Source organism: Panicum virgatum, chromosome 3K (genome assembly GCF_016808335.1).
Source record: "Panicum virgatum strain AP13 chromosome 3K, P.virgatum_v5, whole genome shotgun sequence".
NCBI classification, from domain to species: Eukaryota; Viridiplantae; Streptophyta; class Magnoliopsida; order Poales; family Poaceae; genus Panicum; species Panicum virgatum.
The window spans coordinates 4141513-4169371 of NC_053138.1; the positions used below are offsets into that span (position 1 = coordinate 4141513).

General features: G+C 43.9%; 4 protein-coding genes and 1 non-coding gene across 6 annotated transcripts; 1 reads left to right on the plus strand and 4 right to left on the minus strand.

The window, feature by feature from the left end:
• Nucleotides 1-376: 376 nt before the first annotated feature.
• On the plus strand, nucleotides 377-449 carry TRNAA-UGC. The gene has a single exon. It is a non-coding gene; the product is annotated as a tRNA-Ala (tRNA).
• Nucleotides 450-556: 107 nt separating this feature from the next.
• Nucleotides 557-1771, minus strand: LOC120696914 (syntaxin-related protein KNOLLE-like). Its single transcript, XM_039979965.1, has one exon. It carries the CDS (start codon nucleotides 1606-1608, stop codon nucleotides 700-702), a length of 909 nt encoding a protein of 302 aa, XP_039835899.1. The 5' UTR covers nucleotides 1609-1771; the 3' UTR covers nucleotides 557-699.
• A 138-nt stretch (nucleotides 1772-1909) lies between these two features.
• Nucleotides 1910-5789, minus strand: LOC120696913 (probable thiamine biosynthetic bifunctional enzyme, chloroplastic). The gene is made up of 9 exons (XM_039979964.1): nucleotides 5474-5789; nucleotides 5289-5363; nucleotides 4898-4973; nucleotides 4735-4810; nucleotides 4486-4620; nucleotides 3856-3920; nucleotides 3644-3771; nucleotides 2793-3049; nucleotides 1910-2694 (listed from the first exon to the last, which is right to left on the minus strand). Exons 1-9 carry the CDS (start codon nucleotides 5771-5773, stop codon nucleotides 2166-2168), a joined length of 1641 nt encoding a protein of 546 aa, XP_039835898.1. The 5' UTR covers nucleotides 5774-5789; the 3' UTR covers nucleotides 1910-2165.
• A 5423-nt stretch (nucleotides 5790-11212) lies between these two features.
• LOC120696915 (protein FLX-like 3) lies at nucleotides 11213-20652 on the minus strand. 2 transcript variants are annotated; one of them, XR_005684320.1, is made up of 6 exons: nucleotides 20503-20652; nucleotides 19202-19917; nucleotides 18950-19095; nucleotides 17707-17786; nucleotides 14762-17607; nucleotides 11213-12960 (listed from the first exon to the last, which is right to left on the minus strand). XR_005684320.1 is itself a non-coding variant. In XM_039979966.1 (5 exons), exons 2-5 carry the CDS (start codon nucleotides 19897-19899, stop codon nucleotides 17524-17526), a joined length of 1008 nt encoding a protein of 335 aa, XP_039835900.1. In that variant the 5' UTR covers nucleotides 19900-19917; nucleotides 20503-20652; the 3' UTR covers nucleotides 11213-17523. The 2 variants fall into 2 exon arrangements, 1 of the variants encoding a protein (XP_039835900.1); XM_039979966.1 differs by having other exon boundaries at nucleotides 11213-17607.
• Nucleotides 20653-21388: 736 nt separating this feature from the next.
• Nucleotides 21389-27588, minus strand: LOC120696916 (disease resistance protein RGA5-like). Its single transcript, XM_039979967.1, has 4 exons — nucleotides 27136-27588; nucleotides 26868-26979; nucleotides 25920-26785; nucleotides 21389-23643 (listed from the first exon to the last, which is right to left on the minus strand). The coding sequence occupies exons 3-4, from the start codon at nucleotides 26738-26740 to the stop codon at nucleotides 21744-21746; spliced, it is 2721 nt and encodes a 906-aa protein (XP_039835901.1). The 5' UTR covers nucleotides 26741-26785; nucleotides 26868-26979; nucleotides 27136-27588; the 3' UTR covers nucleotides 21389-21743.
• Between the last annotated feature and the right edge of the window lie 271 nt (nucleotides 27589-27859).

Consider the following 27859-nt stretch of genomic DNA (forward strand, 5'->3'; position numbering starts at 1 on the left):
TGCCGTGCTTTTTGTAGCCTGTAGCGAATACAATAGAATTATAGGAGCACTCTTTTTCATCCCTCTACATATTGATACTGAGCAGGATGTATATTTTGAAGCATTAGTGTGCATTTTTTCTAACTACTATGGATTCTTGTATTTAGGGAGGGTGAGGGGGCATTAAGGGGGTGAAAAAAGAAAGTGAGCAGCTTTGCATTTTGATCTAATATTCACTTTCAAGCATTCCGGTTAGTAATATTGAGCCGTCTTATTTTTCACTATGCTTATGACCAAGAAAGAAAATAATATGGCCGACTCTATTGAACAAATTTCAACAAAATAATGTTAATCGTTGGAGTTACCTATATTTTAAGAATTTAAATCAGACATCTAAGGGGATGTAGCTCAAATGGTAGAGCGCTCGCTTTGCATGCGAGAGGCACGGGGTTCGATCCCCCGCATCTCCATTTTTTTTAAATTTTTTTTTTGTTTCACTCTGCTTCCACGCCGCATCCCACAGCTTCAGTTGAGCTGGTGCAGAAATTTGAGTGATCTACTGATGCGAACAGTTCACTTCTTTCATCTTCATCGCATGCATTGCAATAATCTTCAGATAAACCATACAACTCAAAAGTCACAAGATTCACGCCGAACCCATGCAATTTTGCTGTCAAAAACCACTCCAGAAATCACGTGATCCCAAGGTGAAACCAAATTTCACCGCACGGGCAAGTTCGAGCCGATCTGCAGCAGAAGGTTCCTGCCGCCGCCCCTGCGTGCCAGCACGAGCGCCGCCACGACAGCAATGGCTACGGCGATGAGCAGCAGTGCCGCGAGGCCGCTGGCCAGGAAAACCCGCCTCCGCCGCGCCTCGCCCTGCAACCTCCGGGCCTCCCGCAGCTCCGCCTCGGCCGCGCCCACGTCGCCCGCGGCCGCCGCGACGTGCCGCTCGATGTCGTCCAGCGGCGCGCCCTGGGCCTCCACCAGCGCCGCCATGTCCAGGAACACATGCTGCAGCTCCAGGAGGCCGCGCTCCACCTCCGCCACCTCCCTCGCCGCCTCCTGCTGCTCCTCCGCCACCGCCGCCGGGGCGGACAGCAGCGCCGCCCGCATCGCCGCGTCGGAATCGTCGGCGTTGGCAAGGAGGCGGTCCAGCTGCTCCTCGGTGGGCGCGTCCCCGGCGACGGCGAGGTACCGCCGGGCCGCGTCCTCGCGCCGCTCGGCGGAGACCTGGCGCCGGAGGGCCTGGACGTCCCCGGTGAGGTCGCGCACGCGGCCGCGGAGCCCCGCCGCGGCCTGGACGGCGGGGCCGGGCGCGCGGCGGTCCATGGAGGCCAGGCGCGCCCGGAGGCGCCGCGCGGAGCCGAGGAGCTGGACGAGCGCGGCCTGCGTGGCGGCGCGCCCGCCGCCGGAGCCGACGGCGACGGCGTTCCGGGACGCCTCGTGCGCGGTCCGCAGCCGGGAGAGCTCGTCCCGCAGCGCGGCCATCTCGGCCTTAGCCGCGTCCGCCTCGGCCAGGAACGCGCGGAGCTCCGGGTCGCCGCCGCCGGCGGATGAGGCAGGCGCGCCGGCATGCTGCGCCTTGGCCGCGGCTGCGACGAAGGAGTCGGTCATGAGGTCGTTCATCTTGCCTGCCGGACTGGGAGGAGACGGCTCTGCGAGGTCGATCCGTGGTGTCTGTCGGTCAAGTGTTGCTGACGAAGCAAGAAATTGACGATCTTTTCCATCATCTAGTTAAGGTGATGGGGACTGCTAGATCCAGAAATTTCATTAGGTAGTGGCCCAGTGGGCACGTCTGTTTTTTGTTTGTTTATCAAATTAAAATCAAGGGTGGCATTTGTTGAACCAAAGTGATTGAAAAACAGAAGTAGCTGATCATACTTCTCTAAAATTACACTATTTACCAAACTGCTGAGCAATAAGAGAAAGTTCCCTTTGCATCAAATACAATACCGATGCATTATTAGTTTATTATACAAATCCTGCCTCTGAAAAGTTTCAAGTTATTCCTTTTTGGTGGGAAATGTCGGCCAAACAATTCTTTTTTTTTAGGGCAGTCTCTCCGAATTATTGAACGAGGGAACACTTTCTGTCTCCCCATGTGACAATGTGAATGTTGATTACAAAATTATTTCTGCCTAAAAAAAGAAATGAGAAGAACATGCGCCAAGTGCCAGCTTGCTCTAAGATCTGGAGCAAGCGTTCATCAGGATGGACCTGAGGCTTCTTGTCTCGGTGGCAACACATTCCCGGTCGAACAGAGCAGAGACCACAGCCACACCTTTCAGATTTGGAAGCCCAAGCTCCATCACTGAACCTGCATTTCCGGTATTGATGCCACCGATGGCCACCACAGGCAACTTAGAAGCCGAACACACGACCCTCAACCCCTCAAAACCCAATGTGGGATTGTTTGCCTTCGTTGTGGTTGGAAAGACACCTCCGGAACCGATGTAGTCCGCACCATCCTTCCAAGCCTGCTCGGCCTGAGCAGGGGTTTTACATGAGACGCCAATGATTTTTCCTGGTCCAAGGAGCTCCCGCACCTCCCATGCTGGCATGTCTGATTGACCAACATGGACGCCATCCGCGTTGCATGCCAGAGCAACATCTATGCGGTCATTGATCAGTAGTGGCACTCCACTGGACCTGCAGATCTCTACGCAAGCCTTGGCAGCTTCCAAGAACTCCCGTGTCTCAGTGTCTTTTTCTCTGAACATTGGCAATTCATAGTATGTCATGAAGTACAATCAAGAGACTCAATAAGAAGCAAGCCTTTATGTCAATCTTTTTTTTTTCAAGAAACCTACCTCAACTGAACAATTGTAGCGCCTCCTTCAATGGCAGCTTTCACAGCATCTTTTATTGAACGACCCCACTTCTTGTTCATCCCAGAGTCGGTCACCGCATACAGGAAGAGGTCATCTGGATTGAACTTGTGCAGGGATCCCATCTTGTGCAATGGAGACTTGAGACTGAAGAGGTGGTCAAAAGGGCCTTGAGGTCCATTTCCAATCACAAGATCTTTACTATGATAAAGAGCAGACTCCACAAATTTCTTTGCAACCTGCCAAGACCATGTGTGACAAAATAAAACATTTTAAGACCCCACTTTTTTGTACAGCACACCTAAAAAGATACAAATAGCGCCAGTAAAGGTTCAGAAATCCCTACGAACATATCTATGAACACAAGACTGGTATTTGTACAAACAACCAAGGATCTGATAAATGTAATAAGTTTGTAGGTATATGCACTCTTCGACCAAAATCAACTCTTGCAGCTTAGCTAATGTTCTAGACTATACCGTACATTATGGCTTGTTAGTGGCTAAGATGCCAGATGCAGCAAATGTTCACTGCAATTTCCCCTAAGAAACAACCCAGATTACCATAATTTCACATACTAATTTTCCTGTCACCAATCGTATTGGCTTCTTTTGTTAACAACTTTCGGGGAATAAAAAAGTTTCTAAATGATTTGTTATAAGAGTATGGTTCAAAAAACAAATTTCAATCTATGCCGCATTAATTGCTAAGGAATTATTTTGCTAGCGATACTGATCACTAAACTGATACCTTTTGCCTCATTTTTTTTCATCCCAGATTCCCAGTGCTTCCCAGGTACCAGTGAGCAGAAACTGAAATACTACAAGACTAACCTCAACAGCATGTAGCATTGTTGCACCTTTTGCTAATTCAGCAGCAATACATGAAGCTAAAGTGCAACCAGTTCCATGTGTGTTACGGGTCTTTATACGAAGACCGCGAAGCTCAATGAACTCCTTACCTGATGAAATAGGTCAGAACTTGTATGAGGCTGCTAAAAGAGGAGGGAAGGAAATAAGATAACCATTAAATTACTGAAATATACCATCAAAAAATACATCAATTGCATCTGTTGAATCTGGCATATCCCCACCTTTCACAAGCACATGTCTGCAAATGGAAAATTTATGCTAGCAAATTATCCATCAATCACTTTACTCATTAAACATTATATGCAGATATTCACTAATGCAATTAACAATGCTGTCAAATGAAGTAATTTCAGATAGGACTCAGTGATGAGATTTAGCACTTATCCAAGACAGAGCAACAATCAGTGTCACAGAAAAACTTTTGATGGGCTGAAATGGTTGGGACCATTAGCTCCTCAAGGTGGCACTAACAGAAATTCTATATGGTCAGGCATGATAATTGATAAACCATCATAGGAACCATGTGTAGCTAGCTCCTCAAGCTGGAACAGGGGGAAATCATGTATATTCAGAATTAAACATCCCAAGCAATTATAAGCTTATGACACTTATGGTAATTGGTAAACAGCTTGCTTTGAATGATCTACTAAAAAGATTCATATAACTGGGATATCAGACATCAGAGTGACATTCCCCACAAAAAAATCTAATATCAGGATGTACAAGCATGTGATAGCGTACATGTAGGGTAAGAGAAGACATAAGGTAAACAAAGCAAATTTACAAAAATACAGAACACATACTTTGGACCAAGTTTGTAAATGGATTCAGCTGCACTGCGCATGTCAGAAATTGTTTGCAATGATACATCCCCAAGTAACTTTGATGCTTCTTTAACATTAGGGGTGACTATGTCAGCCATAGGAAATAGTTCATCCCTGCTCAAAACAGAGCATGTCCATAAGGGCTATGATATTGAGGATGTAATGGCAATAACAACCCAAAAAGAACTCAGAAATGGGCACAGAACAAAAGAAATATTGGTCCTGTACCTATATGTAGCAAGAGTTGATGGTCCGGAAAGAGTATCACCACTGGTGGACACCATGACCGGATCCACCACTAAAGCTGCCTTCAGAAGCATAAGTCATAGCAACTAAATAACTCAGCTAGCATAGTATGCTTGCATCGTACACATGAAGCAATACAACATACCTTTGACTGGAAACTTTCTAAGATTCTCACAGAGAAGTTTAACTATTCCAGCTGAAGGGAGCATCCCTGTTTTCACCTAACAAAATCAAGAACAGAAGACACACATTGCATGAGTTCCAAGTGCAAATAGGGTGGAAATCAAGTAGATTAAATCATATCACACTATCACCTAACTCCAAATTCCAGGTCCACAAGGAGGATATTTACACCTAAGATGTGAAGCAAACTAATTAACACCTTCAAGCTTTCATGACTCACTTTGCCTTAATATTCATAACGACAATAACCTGCCCCAAACGACAAGACCTCTGTCTGTCGGAGGAACTAACCCAACACATGACATTTCTGGATCATGGAATCACTACAGAACACTGAAAGTCAGAGGGCTCACCACATCCACCGACATGTCCGAGAGAACCGACTTGAGCTGCTCCCCAACGAACTCCTCCGGTACAGCATGGACCCCCTACAGTAAAGGAGCATCGGATGATCCGTCCCCTTGATCGAATTGGAGCGAAGCGGGGGGGGGGGGGGGGGGGGGGGGGGGGGTCGAAGCAACGAAGGAACAAAACGTGCCTGGACGCCGACAGTGTTCTGCGCCGTGACGGCGGTGATGACGGAGGAGCAGTATGCTCCGAGCGCCGCGCACGCCTTGATGTCGGCCTGGATGCCCGCGCCAGCGCCGGAGTCGGAGCCGGCCACCGTCAGCACGTGCGGCCACGGCATCGCGCGCGCCGATACCGCGAGCCTCCGTGGCCGGGCCGTCGGAGAAGGTGAGACCTGCGATGAGGAGTAGGGGTAGGGGAATAGAAGGGCGGCGGATGCGGAGGAGCGGTGCGGGGCGAGGGCCGCTGATGGTGCTGATACGGACGCCATCGGCAAAGACTGCAGTGGAGTCAAAACTCAACCTTTTCTAGCGTCTCCAAAGTCTCTGTAAAATAGTAAGTTAGGAGTACCTAGTTAAAAATAGCAGAACCGTGGTAAAATCCAAAAGCCTCTTCAAAACTGTGTGCTCGCTTTTCTGCTCAGTATTCAGCCCGCTCCGTAGCTTTCTTTGCGCGCAGGGGTCTCGCCATCCATTGCCGCGCAGCTCGTGTTAGAAATTTAGGCAAAAATCATATTTGATTTAATCTATAAAAAAGATGCAAGTAAGAAAAACATGATATCATATATGCGCTTATCAAAAAGATATAACATCAAAGTCATCATAAATATAAATCTAATGCTAAACAGTAAGACATGACATGTGAAATTTCTCAAATAAAGCATGTCGATCATACTGTTTGCACTAGCCACAAGAATTGCAATTTTGACAATAAGATTAGCAAACCCAGCGGCAGAGCCAGAAGCACCCGAAAGCGACATGATGCTTTGTTGATATAGTCGTCCCGCTTGATGTAGTGCAGGGATATTGCAGTGAAGACCACACCTAGCGCCAACATCGGGAAGAAGACGAGGTTGCCGCCGGAAACTTGTTCGCCTAGCACCAACGTCGGAAACAGAGAGGACTAGAGTAGAGGCAAGTAGTCGTGCCGCCACCGACACTTCAAAAAACGTGATTGCCGACTTTCACCCGAGGAGGCGAACTCTCGGACAACAGCGTTTTGGAGATCTACTCTTCCGGTGCTCGTGCGCACAAGAATCGGAACGGGGAAAACTTAGCAACCAGCAAAAGCGGTGGATTTATCTCGCTCAAAAACTAAAACCTTTTTTATGCAATATAGAAGAAGGCTTTTATATTGCGGCCAGCAGCAACCGAGAAGCAGCAACCGAGAAGACACGAAGGATCAAAAGACAGACAGAAGAATTCACCCACGGAAGAAACTTCCGTCATTATGTTTGAAAACTTCCGTAACTCCAGAATTTAAGAATGGAATAACTCCCGTGTGCAACTAGCTTAGAATAAAACTCCTTTCATCATGTGGCAGCTCTTGATTCCATCTTGTTCATTTCTCCCGTAGGTTATTCCCGGCCCATAAATAGCCAGCAGCAAAACTAATTCACCCGTCATGCATGAACCATGCATTGGACCAGCGTCATGCACCATAAATATTGCAAATAATATTTAAAACGGATCTTAAAATTTATTTGATTTAATTAAATAAAATATGAACCAAGTCTATATTAAATCTAACAATTCCCACCAAATTCTAAGACACGTGTTAAATATTCTCAAATCCACTATTCTTTGATATACCAGATTTTTTACGGAGACTGTTAAATTGAACATCCGTCTAGAACAGGGGTTACACTCATTCACAACTGAACAATGAACTATATCTTGAATTGGCAGTTTTGCGCGAAGTGAGTATCACCAAAGTTCTTTTCTGGTACAAGACTGCAATAAGCATCCCTTCTGTTTGAAGCATATAAATTACACTTCCTAGACTTTTCATGAATATCTAGATATTACCCACATCTCATAGATTATGACTAACAATCGAACTCATATAGGTGTGTTCCTTTTAGGATGCCCTGTAGGACAACATCCCTACTTTATCAAGTCACTCGGATCAAATTAAGAATTTAATCAACCTCTCTTGCAGTATTGGAGAGACAGTGCATCTCAAATGAGCTAGACTTTATTCTAAGGAGTCTCTCCCTCAGCCATCCACTAGCTTGTTTCGCCATTCTAATTCACGGGATCTCCTATCACAAAGGACAGATTACCACTATAGAATGATTTCAAATGGGTCTCAAGCCCAACTCTCTCGATGCACCTTCTATCACATTGCGTGGTAGACCCTTAGTAAACTGATCTGCCAGATTATTAGATGTATGGACATAGTCTAATGATATTACTCCGGAGTTTCTCAATTTTCTGACAGTCTTCAGGCACCTTTTCAAATGGCTTGTAGACTTTATATTGTCCTTAGAACTATTTACCTTTATTATCACAGTTTGGTTGTCTCATGAAAATAGTCGGTATAGATTTCTCTACAATCGGCAAATCCATAATGAACTCACGTAGCCACTCGGCTTCAGCACCAGCAGTATCTAATGCTGTCAGTTCTGTTTTCATTGTAGACTTCGTTAAGATAGTCTGCTTGAAAGACTTCCAGAAAATAGCACCACCTCCAAACAGGAATGAGTATCCGCTTGTGGCATATAGCTCATCAGCATCAGAAATCCAATTAGCATCACAATAATCTTCTAGTACCCTCGAATACCCGGTAAAGTGAATGCCATAACTCATTGTACCTTTTAGATAGCGCAGTGCTCTCTCAAGAGCACCCCAGTGAATATCTCTCGGATTTGACACAAATCGGCTTAGCTTGCTCACAGCAAATGAGATATCAGGCCTGGTTGCACTAGCCAAATACATGAGAGAACCAATTATTTGTGAATATATCAATTGGTCTCTTGTGATTTTCCGATTTTTCCTCAAAATCACGCTTGGGTCATAAGGAGTTGGAGCTGGCGCGCAGTTATCGTACCCAGAATGATTTAACATCTTTTTCATATAGTGAGACTGCACAAGAGTAACCCCACCATTTCCTTCTTCTCTCAATAGTTCAATGTTAAGAATAATATTAGTCTCACCCAAGTCTTTCATCTCAAAGTTGTTATACAGAAATTTTTTCACTTCTTTGATCACTTCAATATTATTTTCGAATATTAAAATATCATCCACATTTTATCACAAAATGACACCATTACCTCCACCAAACCGATAATATACGCATTTATCAACTTCATTCACCACAAAGCCGACTGATGTTAAAGTTTTATCAAATTTCTCATGGCACTGCTTAGGTGCTTGCTTTAGACCGTATAAGAATTTTAGCAGCTTACAAACCTTACCCTCTTGACCTTTTGCCACAAATCCATCAGGTTGATCCATATAGATCTCTTCCTCAAGCTCTACATTCAAGAAAGCTGTCTTAACATACATCTGATGAATGAGAAGACCGTGTGAGGCAGCCAAAAATATTAGCACACATATGATTGTTAGTCTGGCAACTGGTGAGTAAGTATCAAAGTAATCTTCTCATTTCTTTTGTGTATAGCCCTTAGCCACCAGTTTTGCCTTGTACTTCTTGACAGTACCATCATGCCTCATTTTCTTTTTGAACACCCATTTACACCTCACAAGTTTACATCCATAAGGACGATCAACCACTTTCCAAGTCCCATTAGACATAATAGAATCCATCTCACTTTGCACTGCTTCCTTTCATAAGTCAGCATCAATGGATGAATATGTCTCAATAATAGTTGTGGGAGTGTCTTCCGCAAGGTATATAATAAAGTCTTCACCAAAGGCGAGTAGTCGTGCCGCCGCCGACACTCCCCAAAAACGCGATTGCCGGCCTTCACCCGAGCAGGCGAATTCTTGGACAGTAGTTTTTCGGATGCCTACTCTTTCGGTGCTCGTGCGCGCAAGAATCGAAACAGGAAGAACTTAGCAAGCAGCAGAAGCGGTGGATTTCTCTCGCTCAAAAACTAAAACCTTTTTTATGCAATATAGAAGAAGACTTTTATATTGCAGCCAGCAGCAACTGAGAAGACACAAAAGATCAACAAACAGAAGAATTCACCCACAGAAGAAACTTCCGTTATCACGTTTGAAAACTCCTATAACTCTAGAATTTAAGAATGAAATAACCCACACATGCAATTAGCTTAGAATAAAACTCCTTTCATCATGCGGTAGCTCTTGATTCCGCATTCTTCATTTCTCCCGTAGGTTACTCCCGGCCCATAAATAGCCAGCAACAAAATCAATTCACGCGGCATGCATGAACCATGCATTGGACCAGCGGCATGCACCATAAATATTACATATAATATTTAAAACGGATCTTAAAATTTATTTAATTTAATTAAATAAAATATGGATCAAGCCCATATTAAATCTAACAGCTCGCGGAGGAGGGAGGGAGGGAGGGGCGCGACGGAGTGGAACTCCAATGGTGCGCGGCGGCGGCAGCGGCGGCGGCAAGGGCTCGCGGCGCGCGGCAGCAAAGGAGGGAGGGGCGCCGGCGCTGCATCGGAGTGGGCGCGCTGCGGCGGCGGCGGAGAAGGGAGGGAGGGCCTGCGTCGGGGGAGCTTCCGCATTGGGATGCCAGCTGCTGCTAGGAGGAGATGAGATGTGAGGAGGAAGAAGATAACGAAAGGTGTAGTATAACACAGGGGACCTACTAGTCAACGGGAGAAGGAGATGGAGGGGATGGATGGAGCTGTTGAATTTTTCATTCTTTAGAGAGCTGGGCACCATCTGCAAGGTGCGCGCGGGCATGTTCACCAACGACGGCGTGTACCAGCGCCTCCTGTTTTTTCCTTTCCGATGAACGCATGCACGGTGTGCCCAAGGTGAAGCGATCGCACACAGTATACATTCAGAGTTTCGGACATGGCTTCTTTTATTTTACACAAATTTAGTACTATAAACATGTAGTAGTATGCTTTTTATTGTGCTGAAATAGGAGCAGTGTGCATCATCAGGGATCATATCAGCGCCCCTAGCCTAGCCGATCCTCGGAGCTCTGGCGACCTTGTCGTTTGAGTCGACGAACACCCTGACGCGCCCGGTGTTGAAGTCCATGGTGACGAAGGCGTCAGCTGGGATGACCTGCACGTCGGCGTCCGGCTTGTCCTCCTTGATCTTCTTCTTCGCCTCCTCCGACGGCTGGCCCACCAACTCCGGCCATGAATCCTTCGCCGCCGCCGCCGCCGCCGCGGCGGCACCACCGGCTGCACTTGGTCCGCTGGTCGCCATCCGCCTGAAAAATTATTAGAACAGAAGGAGATAACAAACCGATTGCAAAGAACCAGATCATCTGATCATCAGTTTGTGGAGAAGCGGTGAGGTAAGGAGTAGTGGCGAGACAGATGCATGACTCACTGTAATTTTTCTTTTTTTGAAACGTATACTGGTAGCAGTAATTTTGTGCTGGGGTAGATTGCAGTGCAAATGTGATTGATTCGTCTTGGCAGAGGTACGCATTGTAGGGAATTTATAGGCGAGTGGGCCTGTTGGAAAAGCTCGAGTGGCAGACAGATCGAGACGAGTATAGGTAGCTACGATGGAGTTTTGGAAGCATCGTTCGCAAAATTGTAGAGTCAACAAATGGCACCCCAATAATTCAAAAAAAAAAAAAAAACAAATGGCACCCCAATGCTTAGCTGCTCTTTCCTTCAGTCTCAAGAAACTTCTAGCGTAGAATTAGTCAATTAACCAACACAATGCTTTGGCCGGCAAGCCGGTTATAAATTATAAGATTGATTTACTAATGATCAATCACGTAGATGTTTATTCTACAGACACGGCTTATTTTATACAGCCTCTTTTCTTTCACAAGATCAAAGGGCTTAGATCAATCGACTGGATGATGGGCTTAGATCTCGGAGTTCCGCTACAATACAACCCTTTTGTGCAACTTCATTACAATCATAAGATCAAAGAGCTTAAATGGAGTTTAATCAGAGAAGTTTTAGAGGATTCAATCCTGAAGGGGAAATTTTTCTGAGAGCTTTCGGACAAAGGGTCAAATCCTACAAATTATCTGTACGAACACCGAGAGAAACCATCGGCGCTGATTGTGTGCATAACCAATAATTGCAAATAGCTTTTCTCCAATTTTTTTATGCAAATTACTAATTCACTTTTCTTGCAAATAAACCGTGAATTAAATCAGAGGCTTAGGCGCGGATGGCGGCTGAATGCTTTTCTTTTTATCGGGCAGCCCAAAAGATTCATGTGTCAAACCCATGGCAGTGACTATTCCCTGACTGACCTTAGCGCATCGAGGGCATTTTACTTTCAGACAGTCCATATAGAACCATCGCGCATGGCCAATGCCAACAGAGGATGATTCATGGGGTTATGCCCCAAAAGGTCATTACCATTTTGACATTCTCAGTCTGCGATACTTCTTCCAGGAATGGACCGAACACCTGTGCAGTTGGCTTCAGAAAACGATCTGTTCAGACCAGTGAATGTGAATTTGCAGACACACGGCAGATAACTATCGAAGTCAATGATGCAAACTCAGACACATCAGGGAACACTGCCAGGAGCAGATCGGTATAAGATGAAACAATGTTTATGCAGAGTATCAAGGCTGTGAACCCTCGTTCCTTTTGCTAGACAGCTTCGTGTGCACTTTCCATTCTGCTTTTACACGTACAAGCCCTTCCTGAACTTTCCAATAAACAGCCACCTTGAACACACCAGGTAAAGCTTTAGTGAAGGTATCACAGCAAAAGCAAGCAGTCGCAAACATGATAATACCGTACATAGCTTGCTGGCAACATGTTCCATGAGCAGGTCCTATGGGCTATGGCATGTAACTTTGTTCTGCCATGCCAACCATGAGCTCAGTCATAACCACAGTTATTTGGGAAAAAAAAATGACAGACACCGGCACCAGCACCCCTAATGCCACATTCTGGCTTCAATCACCTCCGCATGTTATGGACCCTGTTCAACCAATACGGGCTCTTGCATCAAATCTTTAGCTTTGCTTATATTCCCGATTACAGAAGTTCACATGGCTCTACTGATGTCAAGCTCCATTGCTCTATACACAGGTAAGTTCATCCACATATTGAAAATAAATAACTAGTCAAGATACTGAACTGATTTGCTCCAGGAGCAAAAGGGGCAGGCAGCTGAACACCCTGAATATGTTTAGCTTGGAAACTTGAAGACCTGACACAAGCTAACCCACCAATGAACAAAACTGTAAGCTCTCATTTGCAGCAGCCTGTTCTCGTTTTTCCTACAGAGGAAATCATGATATGACATGGGGCAAAGGCTTCCCAAGTGAACCAAAGTTCCCCAGCTTTGATGCACTGAAAAGCATTTTCACACGCTCCATAGGGAACTGCAACAAAATAATGCATGCTTATGAACCAAGTCACCTATGGTGTCACATTCATCTTCTGTCAAGTATTGCAACATTTGATGCTGTGCTTCTGTGACTTCATATGGTTCCCTGAGGGTTTTTCACATATCTCCAACTGATAAACCATCTGATTCTTGGGTTACTGTGTACATATCTTGATGTAGGGTATCACCATTACAGTACATAACCAGATCAACTAAGGATTTCACCCTGTAAGGACAAAACCAACAGAATTAGGCATTTGGGCCCCAAAATTAAAAATCATATGTACAGTTACAGAATGGTAAAAGGACATAACAAAGTATAAAACGACATGCACCAAAGAAATTATAATGTGATTAGCATACACTTGTGCTTCACCACATCAAGAAACATAACAAGCAAAAAGGAATGAACACAGACAGTCAGACACAGCATAACCTAAATGTAGCTAAGTGCTTGAAGGATGGGTTGATCATTGGAATATCAAAGCAATATGCAAAATTAAAACTTGACGGGAAGGGCAGACACCCCTACTTAGATATTAAGAGGATGCAAGTCTCGAACCCGGGTTGGCTGACTGAGAGTGCACTCAAGTCGCCACCAGCCCACTGGAAACACCGCATTAGATGCATCTTCGATGGGGTTACACCTGATGTATCTTGTGTAGTTTCGGAGATTAAGGAGGAGCTACACCAGTGGTCCTTAACCGGGGCTCGAGGAGTGTCACACCTCCTCGCCCAGGAACCTCGGGTGGGTTAGGTTTTTTTCTTAGCTGGTCAGGTCTCACCCTTGCTACTTTTGTCTGTAATAGGCTACAGGTGTCCTTATGTATGGGCATGATACAGACCCCTAACTGTATCACCCAGGTTTTACCCCTTTCTTCTTAATATATTCATGCGCAGCTCTCCGGCGTGTTTGAGGAAAAAAATGCAAAATTAAAAGCGAAGGAGTAGGCATTTTGATGTTTCCTTCTCAAAATCAAATCATATGCCAGATGGATAATCTTTGCTTCATGCCTCCAGTTATAATGTTGCTACTTTCTATCAGTATGTGTTTAAAACCTCAATAAAGTGAAACTATGGTACTTGTATTCCTCCATATAGTCAATACAGCTTACGAAAGTTAGATGTAGCAGAATAATATTTGCAAAGATGGTGAATTCTTGTATGTGATTCTGTTCTGTAATGACTTCTCTTCCCAAGGTAGTACATCCAACTTTCCTTAGCTCTCTCCATGATAGATGCCGGAGAAGTAGCTAATAGCCTAATATCACAATACTCCTCAAAAGATTATGGAATGGTACGAGAAACAGCTGTTAACCATAAAGCTAACTGTTTCCTACTCCATTTCTGGACCAATAATGCTCATCTGATCTGCATGATAAGATCCATAGAGCTATATTGTTGTCAGCTTAAAGTATCCCAGACACACTCCATCCTATGGTATATGAATTATAATCATCGAGCTGCAACTAGAGAGTATTGATAATAGTCTCTGGGTTCAAGAGTTGCAAAGGGCACCTTATACTCCCTTCATCCAATAAAATGAGTCATTCTAGGATTTAGACTCTCAGACAACTTGTGGGGAACGCATTTTTATTTTAGCCAAATGTGCACGTGAATGTAACATCTGTACTAATCGGGTGGGCCCTCTAATCAGTGAGTGCATGGCTGATTTTTTATGGTTAGTGGCAACGAACTGGGCAGCAACTATCCTGCATGTGCTGCATGTAGCCCCATTAGCAAGGTACCAAAGGGCGTCCCTTTTATCAGAACCGAAACAAATACGAGGGGCAGCATAATCATTTTACTCCCTTAATCTGTCTGATAATTGCTAGAATGACTTGTTTTATGGCACGGAGGGAGTAATCTAGATAAAATGACCATTTAAGTGTAGACAGAAATGACCCTTTCAAAATATCCTAAATTAAGTAAGTTGCAAATTAATAAACTAAGGAGAACTATAAATGACCATTTAAACGTAGATAGAAATGCAGTACAACTTCTGCTTGGACAGAGAAATTACTTGCCTCATCATTTTGAAAGCCATCACCAGCCTGTCTAGAAGACTTTGGAATGATCTTCATTGCTTAATTAAACCCAGATTCATCTCTACAAGCTGGAAAAGCACTCTTATTCCAAACACAAAGATAGGACTTATTTAGGACCAGATAACCAGTCTCTTAACCAGCTTGTATTCAACTATGCAATGTGCTTGCATAAGGCAGAAGAAAGCATCAAACTTCAACTTCTATCTGTTGCTGTCATAAAAATATAGTGACCTTTTCCCTTCTCACCTTACCAAAAGATTTCTTCACTGTAAAACTTCCTTGTGCCACTTATCACATAAAAGCATCAAAGCAGATCTACCAGCTTCATTCCAACTAATCCTTCTACTTTCTTTCAAATGCAGTGAAGATACTAGAACGTCCTTAATTAAGACAGACCTTTGCTTGTGGCAACTTTTTTCCTTATGATCGAAGAAACATTTCCAACATGAAGTCCTAGATTGGGAAAGGGTGAATATAGGTGCTTCACAGTGGACAGTGTTGCTACCCAGCTGCAAAATATCTGAATTTTGCTTTCCACAGCTGTATCACATGAAAACACCATATTTTTTCACGTACTCCCTGCTGTATAAAAGATTGTTCATGCCTCCGGGAGTACAGCAACAACAAAACAAAATCCATACGTACCACCAAACACAAAGATTGCCTGACAAATTTTGGATTATAGTATAGACATGGCTAAGTGTGGCAAGCAGTAGATATAGCCCCTTCAGAATTTGACAAATGACAGCTCTTGAAAATTTTAACTATAGCACCACGGATCCAGGGAAGCAAGCACCTCACTGTATACGATCTCTAATAAGGATATGAAGAATGTCCTCTTAATTTTAATTTACACAAAATGCATATGGAACCAACTCCAAGTTGAGGCTCTGATTGGCTACGTTTGTCGACTTCATCATGCTCCTTGTGGCCTAAAGGAAGAACCTTGAGCCTAGTTTCATCCCTACAGTCCAGTTTTGAAAGTTATATTGTCCTATGATCTTAATCCTTCTTTCTTTGTGCATAACTAATTATTTCTACACTTCACTTTTACCAGGGCCTCTAGAGGTCTTTGTTGGACATGTCCTAACCATATCAACGGTGTCATACAAGCTTTCCTTCAATTGGTGCTACCCTAGCTTACATGTACATCGTCATTTCAGACTAAAATCTTTCCTTTATGACCACAAATCCAACACAGCATATGCATTTCTGCAACACTTAGCTGTTGAACATGTCACCTTCTAGTACACCAACAATCTGTACCATACAACATTGCAGGTCTAATCGCAGTTCTATAGAACATACCATTGAGAATGCAAGAAACTTGCCGCCAATCCAAACCCTCTTTAATTCTATGCCAAATTCTTCTTCTGCTCCATATACTACTCCATAATTTGTTTTATTAAGGAAATTGCTTCCATGGTCGACCTTCCAGGCATGAAACCGAATTGGTTCATGGTGACATGCAAAATTCTTTTCCAAATGGTGCTTGATAATATTGGATAAGAGGTGGGCAATTCACTTATACTTCAACACTCCTCACGTGCAGGCTCCCTCAAGCCTCAAACGTGGAAATTAGGAGTTGGCTGCAATTATTTTATTTAATCGCGCCTACCAGGATTCGAACTCGAGACCTCTGGCCCTGATACCATATTGAATTGCATGCACCAACCAATATAACCCAAAAGCTTAAGCTGATGGGAAGAGGTGGGCAACTCACTTATACTTGAACAGATAACTCTCTCTCATAGCTTCATGATCTTGCTCAGCAGTTTACTGACTCAGTAATTATTAGAACTTTGAATGTCTCCTTTGTTCTTGAAGATTGGTGATAATATACTTCTCCACTCTTCTGGCATCATATTTGACCAAAAAATATGGTTGAAGAGCTTTCGCGAGGCATCTCCACACCTCGAGTTAGGATAGCATCAGGACCCATCCCCTTGCTCCCTTTCATCCTTTTGAACAACTGTTTGACCTAGGATACCAGTGCAATTTTCAGAATTACTAACGACCTTGTGAAACATGAGCTGAATAAGCTCATTGGTGCTGGTGTATCTTTCATTGTTGGTGGTCAGCAATACGTGCTTTCTGATCTTCAAGCAACCTACTTCTCCACAAAAAGTTTAGACTCAAGTTCAACATCATGTTCGCCTTCTCAAACTCAGTTCAGAACCTCCTGATCCAACTTAAATTCAAGGGTGTGGTATCTGTTTATCTAAATCGATATCTTGGACCATATGAGACATCCAGGTCAATGTGGTCCAAATCTCTTTTATGTCTAAAATCAATATTGAGTGAGGGGTACAGGACTGTAGATAGCTTCTCGCTCTCTCTTTTTTGCGTACAGCCGTACACCATTTCAGCAGTTAACTAAGCTCAAGCTAGCTAAGCCATATGGGGCATGTATGACCCACTCTAAGAAATGCATATCATATATGTCCAAGCCCTATTAAAGTAGTTTTTAGTCGTAGATCCATATAGCCATAGAAATCTTGACATCATGATATCAATACTTTACTATTTAGCCATATCACAAGCAATAATTCTGCAATAGATATTACTGGAAAATCTTTAATAAACTACTATAGAAACTAAAATTATTAGAAACATTCAAACAAGACAAGTCTTAATTGTAAAGCAAGCAAGTATAAAGCTCAGGTACTGTAAACCATGTAACATGACAGGTTAACACTTAGAAGGTAACTCTTCCTCCCATGATTATAATAATTGTGATCTTAGCGGTACTGAAGGCGATTCTTGTCATATGTCCCCCATGAACCAGATTCAGGAGGATGCAAAGGACCTTTCTCAGAAACCCCCTGGTAACATAATAGAAAGTTACAGATAATTGAGGAGCTATCTTAAGTTAATAAGGGGAAATTTAATGGTCACACATGCAATCTTTTAGGAGATCATACCGCATGGATATTATAACCATCTTCATATGACTTAGTGAAGGCCACTTCAGGGCTGCCCATCTGCATCCCATATGTTCCACCTAAAGGGTACATAAAACTGATATCATGAGAATTCTACTTTATATTAAAGAAATTAAAAAATGATAAACAGAAAACATCAACGATACTGACAAGATAAATAATACTTCAGGAAGCCTACTTTGAAGAAAATTTTTAATGCAGTCTTAATATGGGCAAGTGTAGTGTTTCATGTAACACAGTGCAAGTATAGTGTTTCATATTATAATTATCATATCCAATGCGACTAGCAGACTCACAGAACAAACACATAGCTGAGCAATTATTTTGCCCAAAAGTATGAAGCTAAAGTCCTAAACTTTCGATGCGTATTATTTAAAACATATACCTTATGTAACCTTTACTAGTTAACTAATATGATTCCGGAGTTTACAAAGTCATATATGCAATAAGATTAGTCAAAGCCAGTCATATATGTAGGTACAGTTTTAATTGATACAGCATTTTCGAAAGTGATAGCTTACAAATTCATAAGGGCATGAAAACATATTAGTAATGTGCTTCGGTTGCATGCAGCGCTTTTGGATACAGAGATATAACATCATTGTGTTCATAATTTGTCTCAATTTGAATGTGATATAATTTCCAGACTAACAAACAGCAGCTGAGAATGTTTAGGGTCCAATTTGTTTTGCTTCGCGGTCCTATCCTGCTACCTTCACCAATTGCACCATGATCTAGTAGTAGGCAGTATCTTCAAAATGGATGCTTTCAAACAGTTATAATACCCAATATAATTGTGAAAAATGCATCTTCAAAAGACACTGCAATGCCAAAAGGGGACTTGGTATAGTCTGTAAAGCATCAAACTTTTGTAACTTTTATGCTTTCGAGTAGCTTTGCTATTCCTATAACTAGATTTCACACCTCACATAGTATTTTAAGAACGAACGACTAAGGAGTGATCAAAAGTGAAGACCCCTAGATAGAATTCTTACGCCCATGATAAGAAATAGAAGCCAGCATCTGATGTGCTACTTCTACAAACCTCAGCATAATAATGTCAATGGTTGAAAGAAATATGAAAATATGCACAAAAATTCAGTCAAATAAACAGACCTGAGACTATTACAGCAGTACGATTTCCTGACAATGAGAAGAGGGATGTGCAACAAGGATAATAAAATTTGCAACACTGTGAAGTAAATTAGTCCCATTGTCGTACCTGTACCCCATGGTCTCACTTCACTTTTAGCTAATTCAGCTCGCATCTGTTCAATCTCTTGTGCCATAGAAATCATATTCTTCTCCATTCCCTTCCTTTGCTCCACCAACTCAAAATTCCCTTTTCGCTCTAGTTCACAAGCAGTCCTGCGGAAGACAATCCAATGACCTTAAAAACATATAGATACATGCCAATGGCTAACTGTTAAGTACCTGATAATCAGATGGAATGCAAAAGAGACTGCAGATGTACCTCACATGAAAAAGTTCCTGTTGTAGACCATCAAGCTCTGCTTTCAGCATAGGTAGCTGGTGCTTAACAGATCTTTCCCTGGTCAGATCTTCCATGAGAGATGCAGCCTCTGCAGAGAGTTCTTTCCTAGCAGCAACGAGCTTCTCAATTTCACCACGAAGCTGCACAATCTCATCACGTAAGTGCTCATTTTCTCTAAGTTCAGCTTCGAGCTTCCTCTTCTTGTCCACAAGCTTACTGATATAAGACTCCTTCTCAGCAGTAATGTCTGAAATGATCACATTCAAGTGGCGGAGCTCATCTTTTCCAGCTTGTAATTCCCTGTTTAAATCTGCACGCTCCTCAGCCAGAGCACGGTTATCTGCCAAAAGCCTCCGGAGTTCAAGTTCCTGTGACTCAAGCTCTTCCTCTAGAAAAGCTGGGTGAGGGTGAGGAGCTGCCCTCATGCGTGGGCCTTCATGGGTGTCAGGATAGGCCCTACGGTCATCAATGCGAATGGCAGAATAGCCCCTACGGTCATCAATCATACGAACACCAGAGTAGCTCCTACGTTCATCAACCAGACGGGTGTCAAGATAGCCCACACGTCCATCAACCACATGGGCTTCAGGATACCCTCTGGGCTCAACTAGGCGGACTTCATTGTACCCCCTGCGATCATCAATGGGACGCCTTGGCAGTCGACCTCTTTCTGACATGACACTTGGTGCCTTGGCCTGAAGAAAAAAATCAAAAGAAAAATAGAGTTTTATGGATTCATCATTACATGTACATGAAAACCATTACATTCATCAAGTGAAATAACAGCGGTGGATCAAGCACAGCGTAACACACTAACACTGGTAAGATAAAGCACATAACAGACCTCAGATAATACACATATTAGCACAAGGTGTACGTTGGGTATAGATGTTCGACTCTGAGATGAATGGAAAGTCATACAACAGTACCTTTAGCTTCTCAGTGACTGAATTTGCATATTATAACAACAAAAAGAACCAGCTTGCAGTCAGTACAGCCATTTGAACAAACAGCAAAACATAAACAGGGATGGCACGGCGGAATTTTTATAAAAGCTGGAACTTTTCCATTGAATTTCTACCCCACAGACTATGATACCCCACAACATTAGCCTGAGGTGGTTTCAGTACATCCGCAGCTTGGGTCCCAACCCTAGTCGCCAGGGGCAGACCCAGTAGGACATGGGTGTACATGGTCAGATCCGAATACAGATAGCATAGGTTAGGGGCTGGGGTGTTCGATTTCGCACAGCAGGAAGGGACGGGTGTGGGCGGGCATACCCTGTCGTATGCTCGTCGCCGGCGAAACCCCGAACGTAGAACTGCCAAGGGCGGCGCCACTCGCTCTGTCGTCGCCGCTAGGAAAGCCGAGACCGAGAGAAACAAGAGAAGGCGTGGGAGAGGAAAGGGAGCCGGAACGGAATAGAAGGGGGTGTGCTTTGTTGGTTAGTTTCCACATCGAACAGGCCTACGGCCCACAAATCGTCCGCGTCAGCCAGCACAGAAAAGCAGGAGCAGAAGGCCCAGTTTAGCCCAGCGCGCGAGAAAGGCCTAGTTTAGTTTTCATTTTTCATCTTGTTCTTCTTCTTTCATCTCTTCCTTTTTGTTCCATCTTTCTTTTAGACACCTGTCATTTAATACTTCCAACAATCCATTACTTCATAAATGTGTGCCTTTAAACTATTTTAAATGCTTGTTTCTCCATTGTATGGAAGCCATTTGAACAATTTTTAACATATGTTAAACATTTTCTTGTACTAAATGTTGAAATTGTAAATAAAAAATTGAAGTTATACATTCAAAAAGTTTATTAATTTTTCACCTATCAATTTTTTATAAAATATAGTTCAACGTTCTAAAATATTTGGTTTAACAGTTTATATAACAACTAGTTGTTTTAGACTATTTTTTTAAAAAAAGAAGAATGAAAAAACTTTTTTGAACTAATTATAAGCATAATCTAATGATGGCCATTTTGTTGTGTGAGCATGTATGATGTCGGTTTTGTATTTCCTTGTTCTCTTTCTCTATTGATACATATCGCGTAGAACTCTCGTGGGTCATTTAAAAAAAATTAGTACCAGTGGACATTTAAACTAAAAAAATTAGGACCTCCGCGTGTGGGATTTGGGTCTAACAGATTCCTAAAAATAAACATCCCAGAGCATTTCTCATTGTCCAAATCCCATTTAAAATTTATTGTGTTGTACAGCAAACAACATATTTGTAACTTGTAAGAAGTAACAAAGTTTATTAAAAAGTAACAAAGGGTTTATGCACATATAGTTGTCACTGAATCGAAATTAACTTCAATCACCGTTGTTCATGAATATGATACCTTCCAAATTGCTAGTCTCTCATCTTGTTTCTCTATATTTGTTTTTTTGTTGTTGTGTGGTATGCCGGCCTTCTTATTGTTATGTTGATATTGTTGTTTATCAACTATTTGTAGCCAGTGAAGCTCAAAGCAGCATCAGGATGATGTGTACCAAATACATTCCTAAGTGCAGACTCTGCGGTTGCTAAGTTGCATTTACTGGCACCTGTGCCCATCTGCTCGACATGGATTTCTCTAAGGCTTGCTGCAAGTGCTCACTTCCAATAGGTAGGCAACAAGTGCCAGTGCTTCGGTCACACCACTTGGCATTGAACCTAACATCGAGCTTCTGGATCCTCGGCAGAGCCCCCTCCCCAAAGGTCAACAGCAGTTTAGGACTTGTGATCAGTAAGTGCTTGAGAGCTCGAAATGACATGCTAGTGCCAGAGATGACAATCCTTTCGTCTTGGCATTCTATAATCTTCAAGTCGAGATGGACAAGGGAGGGCAGCCCTTCAAGAATACCAACATCTCCATCCTTGGACAGCACGTTTCTAACCATAATCTCCAGACTGTAGAGGTCTCGAAGCTGAGAAATCCATCTAGGAATCCTGGAAAACCAGCAACCTATGAAACAGAGACTCTGGATATGGCGTGGGGAAGGGGACAAGGTGCTCAAACCATTGAAGTTCAGCATTGAAAGCCTATAATTCTCGGCAACAAGATTCTTCAGGTTGCTGGAGTGTGAAAGTCTTTGAAGGGAAGAATGCAAGGCATCAATACGACTAGCTGCATCCGCCAAGGGAAGGGTGCCCCAATGGAGTCGAAGATCTCTCAAGTTAGTGAGCTCACCAAGGCACATAATATTTTCCACGGAGTTGTTTGCAAAATCAAACCATTGTAAGGTACGCAAGGATTTCAATTCACCAATCCCATCGGGCAACTGTGTTCGTCGTGGAACAATCAGATGCAACAACCGGGGCAGTCGAACAATATCAGATGGAATGTTAACAGGTCCCCAACAGGGATCCAGCTCTAGTGTCTCCAAATGCCGCAGTTCCCCAAGTTGACCAGGTAGCTCAAACAAGATGTTTACAATCTTCAAGTACCTCAATAGTAATAGTCCACTTATACCAGCGAGGTCCACTCTTGAATCACCCCAATATCCCGGAAAATACAAGACTAGAACTCGGATGTATTTCAACTCGAAAAAAGATGGCTCGAGATAGATTCCAAAAGACACGAGCGATCTGACCTTAGATAGTGTTTTCTTGATGATTGTAGATGCCATACTATGGCTATGATCTTCACCATCGTTTTGGAGGGACACTCGACGGATCTTCCTGTGCAGTTCCGTTATGGCTTGCAAATCACCAATAACAGCAGTAAAATTCTCTTCTGCAGACCTGGATCTAATCAGGTCAAGCATTATATCATGTATTCTGCACGACAACACCTCATCGTTGCAATCTGTGTCCACTGGTTGAATCATGCTCCTGTTGATAAGCTCGTTGAAGTAGCTTCCTGCAACATCCTCCATATCTAATCCATGGAGTTTACTCACAAAACCTTCAGCAGTCCACTGCCTCACCAAATCTTGCTTCTCTATGATATAGTCTTCTGGGTACATACCAAGATATAGCAGGCATGTCTTCAGATGATGAGGGAGATCCCTGTAGCTAAGGTCTAATATCTGTTTCATTCCCTCTAAGGTAGGATTTCCTTCGAACATGCATGCCAAAGAATTCCTTACATACTCCCATTTTGTTTTTGGTTGACCAGCCAACAGACTTGCTATACTGATGATGGCAAGTGGCAAACCACCACACTTTTTTAGAATATCAGCTGAAATATCTTCAAATGTGTCGGGGCTTATTACCTCTTGGGAGCCAAATATTCTATTGAAAAATAGTTTCTTTGAATCTTTAGCACTAAGAGATTTCATCCTATAAACATACTTTTGGCTACTAGAGCAACAAGCAATAGCAACAGAGTGAATCCGTGTAGTTGTTAATACCCTGCTGCCACAATTGTTCTCTGGAAAAGCACATTTGATAACATCCCAGGCCGAAGAATGCCATAAGTCATCAATTATGATAAAGTACCTGCCAATAAATATTTACAAATTAATGCAATAGTGATATCAATGTGCAAGCACAAAAACACGTATACTTCCTCAAAGATGAAATATTCTGGATCAGTAGTTTAGTGGTTGGCAGGTGCTGCAATGTAATATTCTGACTGAGCAGCTGGAAATATATTAGTATGTATTTCTAAAATATCCTTTTAAAACATTTAATAATACATGGTTAAATGTGAACATTGGAGCCAGTGTGTCAATGTTTCAAATGACTTGGAGCCAGCGTCAATGTTTGAGGCTGTGTTTAGTTCGCGAAAAAGTTTGGATTTTGATACTGTAGCACATTTCGTTGTTATTTAACAATTAATGTCCAATCATGGAATAATTAGACTTTAAAGATTCATCTCGTATAAAATAGTTATATTGTGTAATTAGTTATTTTTTAACTACATTTAATGCTCCATGCATGTGTCCAAAGATTATATGTGATAGGTACTGTAGAATTTTTTTTAGGAACTAAATAGGGCCTGAAATGACATAATTAGTGTGGAATAGAGCAATAGAGTATTTTACAATTCCTATGTTTACAAACACACCATATTTGTGAAATCACTCTCTCCAAGTCCAATGTGTATCCTTGACCAAATTTTAATAGGCCATCAACTGCCCCTCGATCAAAAGTAATCAAACATGTTTGGAAATGCAATATGCTGAAAACACTGCAATTTTAGTTACACATATATAATAACTTTTTGATGTGGTTAGTCCAGATTACCCAGAAACATACCTCAGCTGCACCATAATATATATCATCTAGTATTTTAACCATTACAGTTCTGTCTGTAGTGTTATAGTATAGAACATAATAATGGTCCTGTTTGGATACACTAACACTGTTAGATGTTAGTGTTAGTTTCTAACACAAAACTAACACAAAACTAATACTAACATTTGAGGTGTTTGGATGCTAGTGTTAGTTTGCCAATAAAAGCACATTTCCAATCATTTGACTCATTTAACTCCCTTTGCAGCCGAATTTGTTGTGGCTGGCCACTTTGTGGCCTCCTCTCGCACACCCTACCCCTGCTGCTTCTTGCCCGCTTGCGTGGTTGGGGGCAGCGGCAGGGTTGCGGGCAACGGCGATGTTGCAGGCGACAAAAGGGTTGCTGGCGAAGGCGACGGGGTTAGCGACGAGATTGGGATCCACGCATGTGAGAGCGAGACGTGACCAACTCCTCCCCGCGCCCACCTCGCCGAGCTGAGAATCTCGATTCGCCTATGATCGTCGTGCCCGTGGACGGCGGCGGCGGCGAAGAGGCGACAGAGCTTGACCAGGGGTACGGCGCCATGTCGTCGGAGCTGGAGCTATGCGTGGCGCGCATCAGGGCGCTGCGGGCGGAGCTGGAGCTCGAGCGGCGCATGCGGCGAAAGGCGGAGGCGCTGAGCGAGGCGCTGGCAGCGGAGCTGGCCGGGGAGCGGCGGCAAGGCGAGGCCGTGGAGGCCGGCGCCGTGCGCGGGGAGGCGGAGCGCGCGCTGGCGGTCGCCGAGGAGGAGCGGCGGATGCGGTGCGTTGTGGAGCTCTGGCGTGAGGAGCGGGTCCAGATGAAGCTCGCTGACGCGATGGCGGCCATGGAGGAGAGGCTGCGGGAGATCGACGACGCCGTCGCCGAGCTCCGTGCCACTGCCGCCGCCAGCGACAACCACAAGAGCAGCTGTTGTGGCAGCAGCGGCAGCCCGAACGGCAAGGCAAGCCCGACGAGTCAACAGAGCCCGAGCCATAGTCAGCACGGTCAGGAGAGCCCGAGCCAGAGCCAGCACAGTCAAGTTCACAGGCGCAAGGCGGCCGCCAACGGCGAGAACCCGCACATCCGGAGAGGGATCAAGGGCTTCGTCGAGTTCCCCAAGGCGGTCCGCATGCGGCCACGCGAGGACAGGGCGGATCTGGTGCCCAATCTCGAGTGCCAGCGGGCGGCGGCGGCGGGATTGGCGGCTGTGGTGGGGATGTGGGCGCCGGCGGCGGGGTTGGGGGGTCGGGCAGATGATGCGAACAGGTTGATGGCGTAGTGGATCTGAGGGAGGAGAGAGAGTGTGGGATTTACTTTTTTTCTGTGGACCCCACCAAAACTATAAAAAAACACATTTTGGAGCTGCTAGCTTTTTGGGGATGTTAGTTGCATCTAATACAAACTAACACACCTGTTTTGGTATTTAGATGTTAGTTTACTCTGATTTAACACAAACTAACACTAACATAGGGTATCCAAACAGGGCCAATACAAGACCAATAATAAATAGGAGTACCTTTTATCATGTATAAGATTTCTTATATCCCTGAGAAGATCCTTCACCTCACAAGTATGATGCAGCTGCTCCTCGTACATTTGTGGAAGGTATTGCCGCTTAAGCTCAGATAGTATGATATTGAGCACCCTTGTTATGTCAGGTCTCTGAGACACTGAAACAAATGCTCGGCAATCAAATTGGCTTTCAAGCTTGCGATACACTTCAATGGCAAGTGTGGTTTTGCCAAGACCTCCAAATCCCACAATAGAAGCGACCCTTAACTTTGCCTCCTCACTCATCAGCAATTTTGTAAGCTCATATCGTGGAACATCAATACCCACAAGACCAGCTGCTTCCGCATAGATTGCGACTACCCGTGGGTCAATATGCACATAATTACACTTGGGATTATACTCATCAATCTTGTACCTCATGCGCCGCTCGCTCACAACCTTCACAAGGCTCTTCACTTCCTGGATCTTGTTGGCAATCTGATGGCGCACCCTTAGCTTCTTTAGAAGTCTAGCTGTCCGATTGACAAACCCAATACTAGCATCATTGTTGTTGAGGTGGTGCATGAAGTCATCGATACAGTCTTCGATGTCATACGACATTTCCCTCACTTGGTTCCTCCACTCTTTGACCTGACTATCATCGAGGTCATCCATATCTGCCAACTTGTCAAGAAGTGCAGTCATGCTTCTAAACTCGTCCTGAAGGAACTTCACCTCTTTCTGGACACCTTTGAGCTTGCCATACTCTTCCGCCATCAGTGCAGTGAGCTTAGCAAGGAGGGAGTTCATCACCCCACTGGAAGCGCTCGCCATAGTTAAGACCATCTCTTCCCCTTGTCAGTATTAATTCTTGGATTTCTGTTGCTTGTGCTGTAATAATAATACCATCCTGATGAGAGTCTTTCTTATCCTTAATTAAGGTACAGTACCAAAGCTATGATTAACTTATTACCTGGGCCCGCGCCATCCACTAATAATATAGTCCCGATGTTGGAGCTACATATATGCCTCCCTTAGTAGGAACCAGTCCATTTCTCTACGAATTGTTTATGGGGTGTCGTTACCTGGGTTAATATGATTCAAGCAACAAAATTTACAGCGGTTGCACAGGATGACCATACAAAATGGAGAAAGTAGAAAAATAAGAACGATATCTTAGATTCAAGGCAAGAGCATGAAGGTATTAGCTGGGTTTGACTACAAAAGGAAAAAGGTATAACCTGGGCGATTGGAGCTTGGTGGCGCAGTGATCCCAAGGCTGATTGATCGAGATCAGGTGCTCAAGTTCAAGGCTAGAAAGTCTCTTGCAGCGAGGCAGCCGGCTGTCCTAGACTCCTAGTGATGGCTCGCCGGATCCCGCCACCGAGATGCCGGCTGATGTATCTCTGCTTCCTCTCAGCCTCGGCGGCGCCGCCGCCGCTGCTTGCGAGCTTCCCTTTGATCGCGTTCGCGTCGGCGCGCGGGCTTGTCCCAGACTCTCAGTGCAGCCGCCGCACGCAACTGCTGTGGTACCTCGCGTTCTACGACCTCGCGAAGAAAATGAGGAACTGGAGGTATGGTAAAGGCGAGGGATTAAGCGAATCAATGAGGGGATTATTACAAAGTTATACGATGATCATGCTCCCAGCCCCTCTCTCTTGTATAAACATCAACAGTGGGACCGGCCGGCGACGACTGGTAGCACTACTAGCGCACACACGACAACCTTGCGCACCTAGTACGCCCAGTCAGCTTCTGCTTTTGACTCGACGATGCTTCCGCAGAAGCTCCTGTGTTCACTAGAAAGGCCGCGGCTTTACCGCGTGGGGTCCGTATCCCACGTTGCAGTACTGTAATTGATGTGAACTATAATTAATGTATGTAATAGTTTCCGACAATTTGTTATTTTTGCATACTCCATTCGAAATGTAAGACATTTTAGAATTTAAATTTTGTATTTAAATG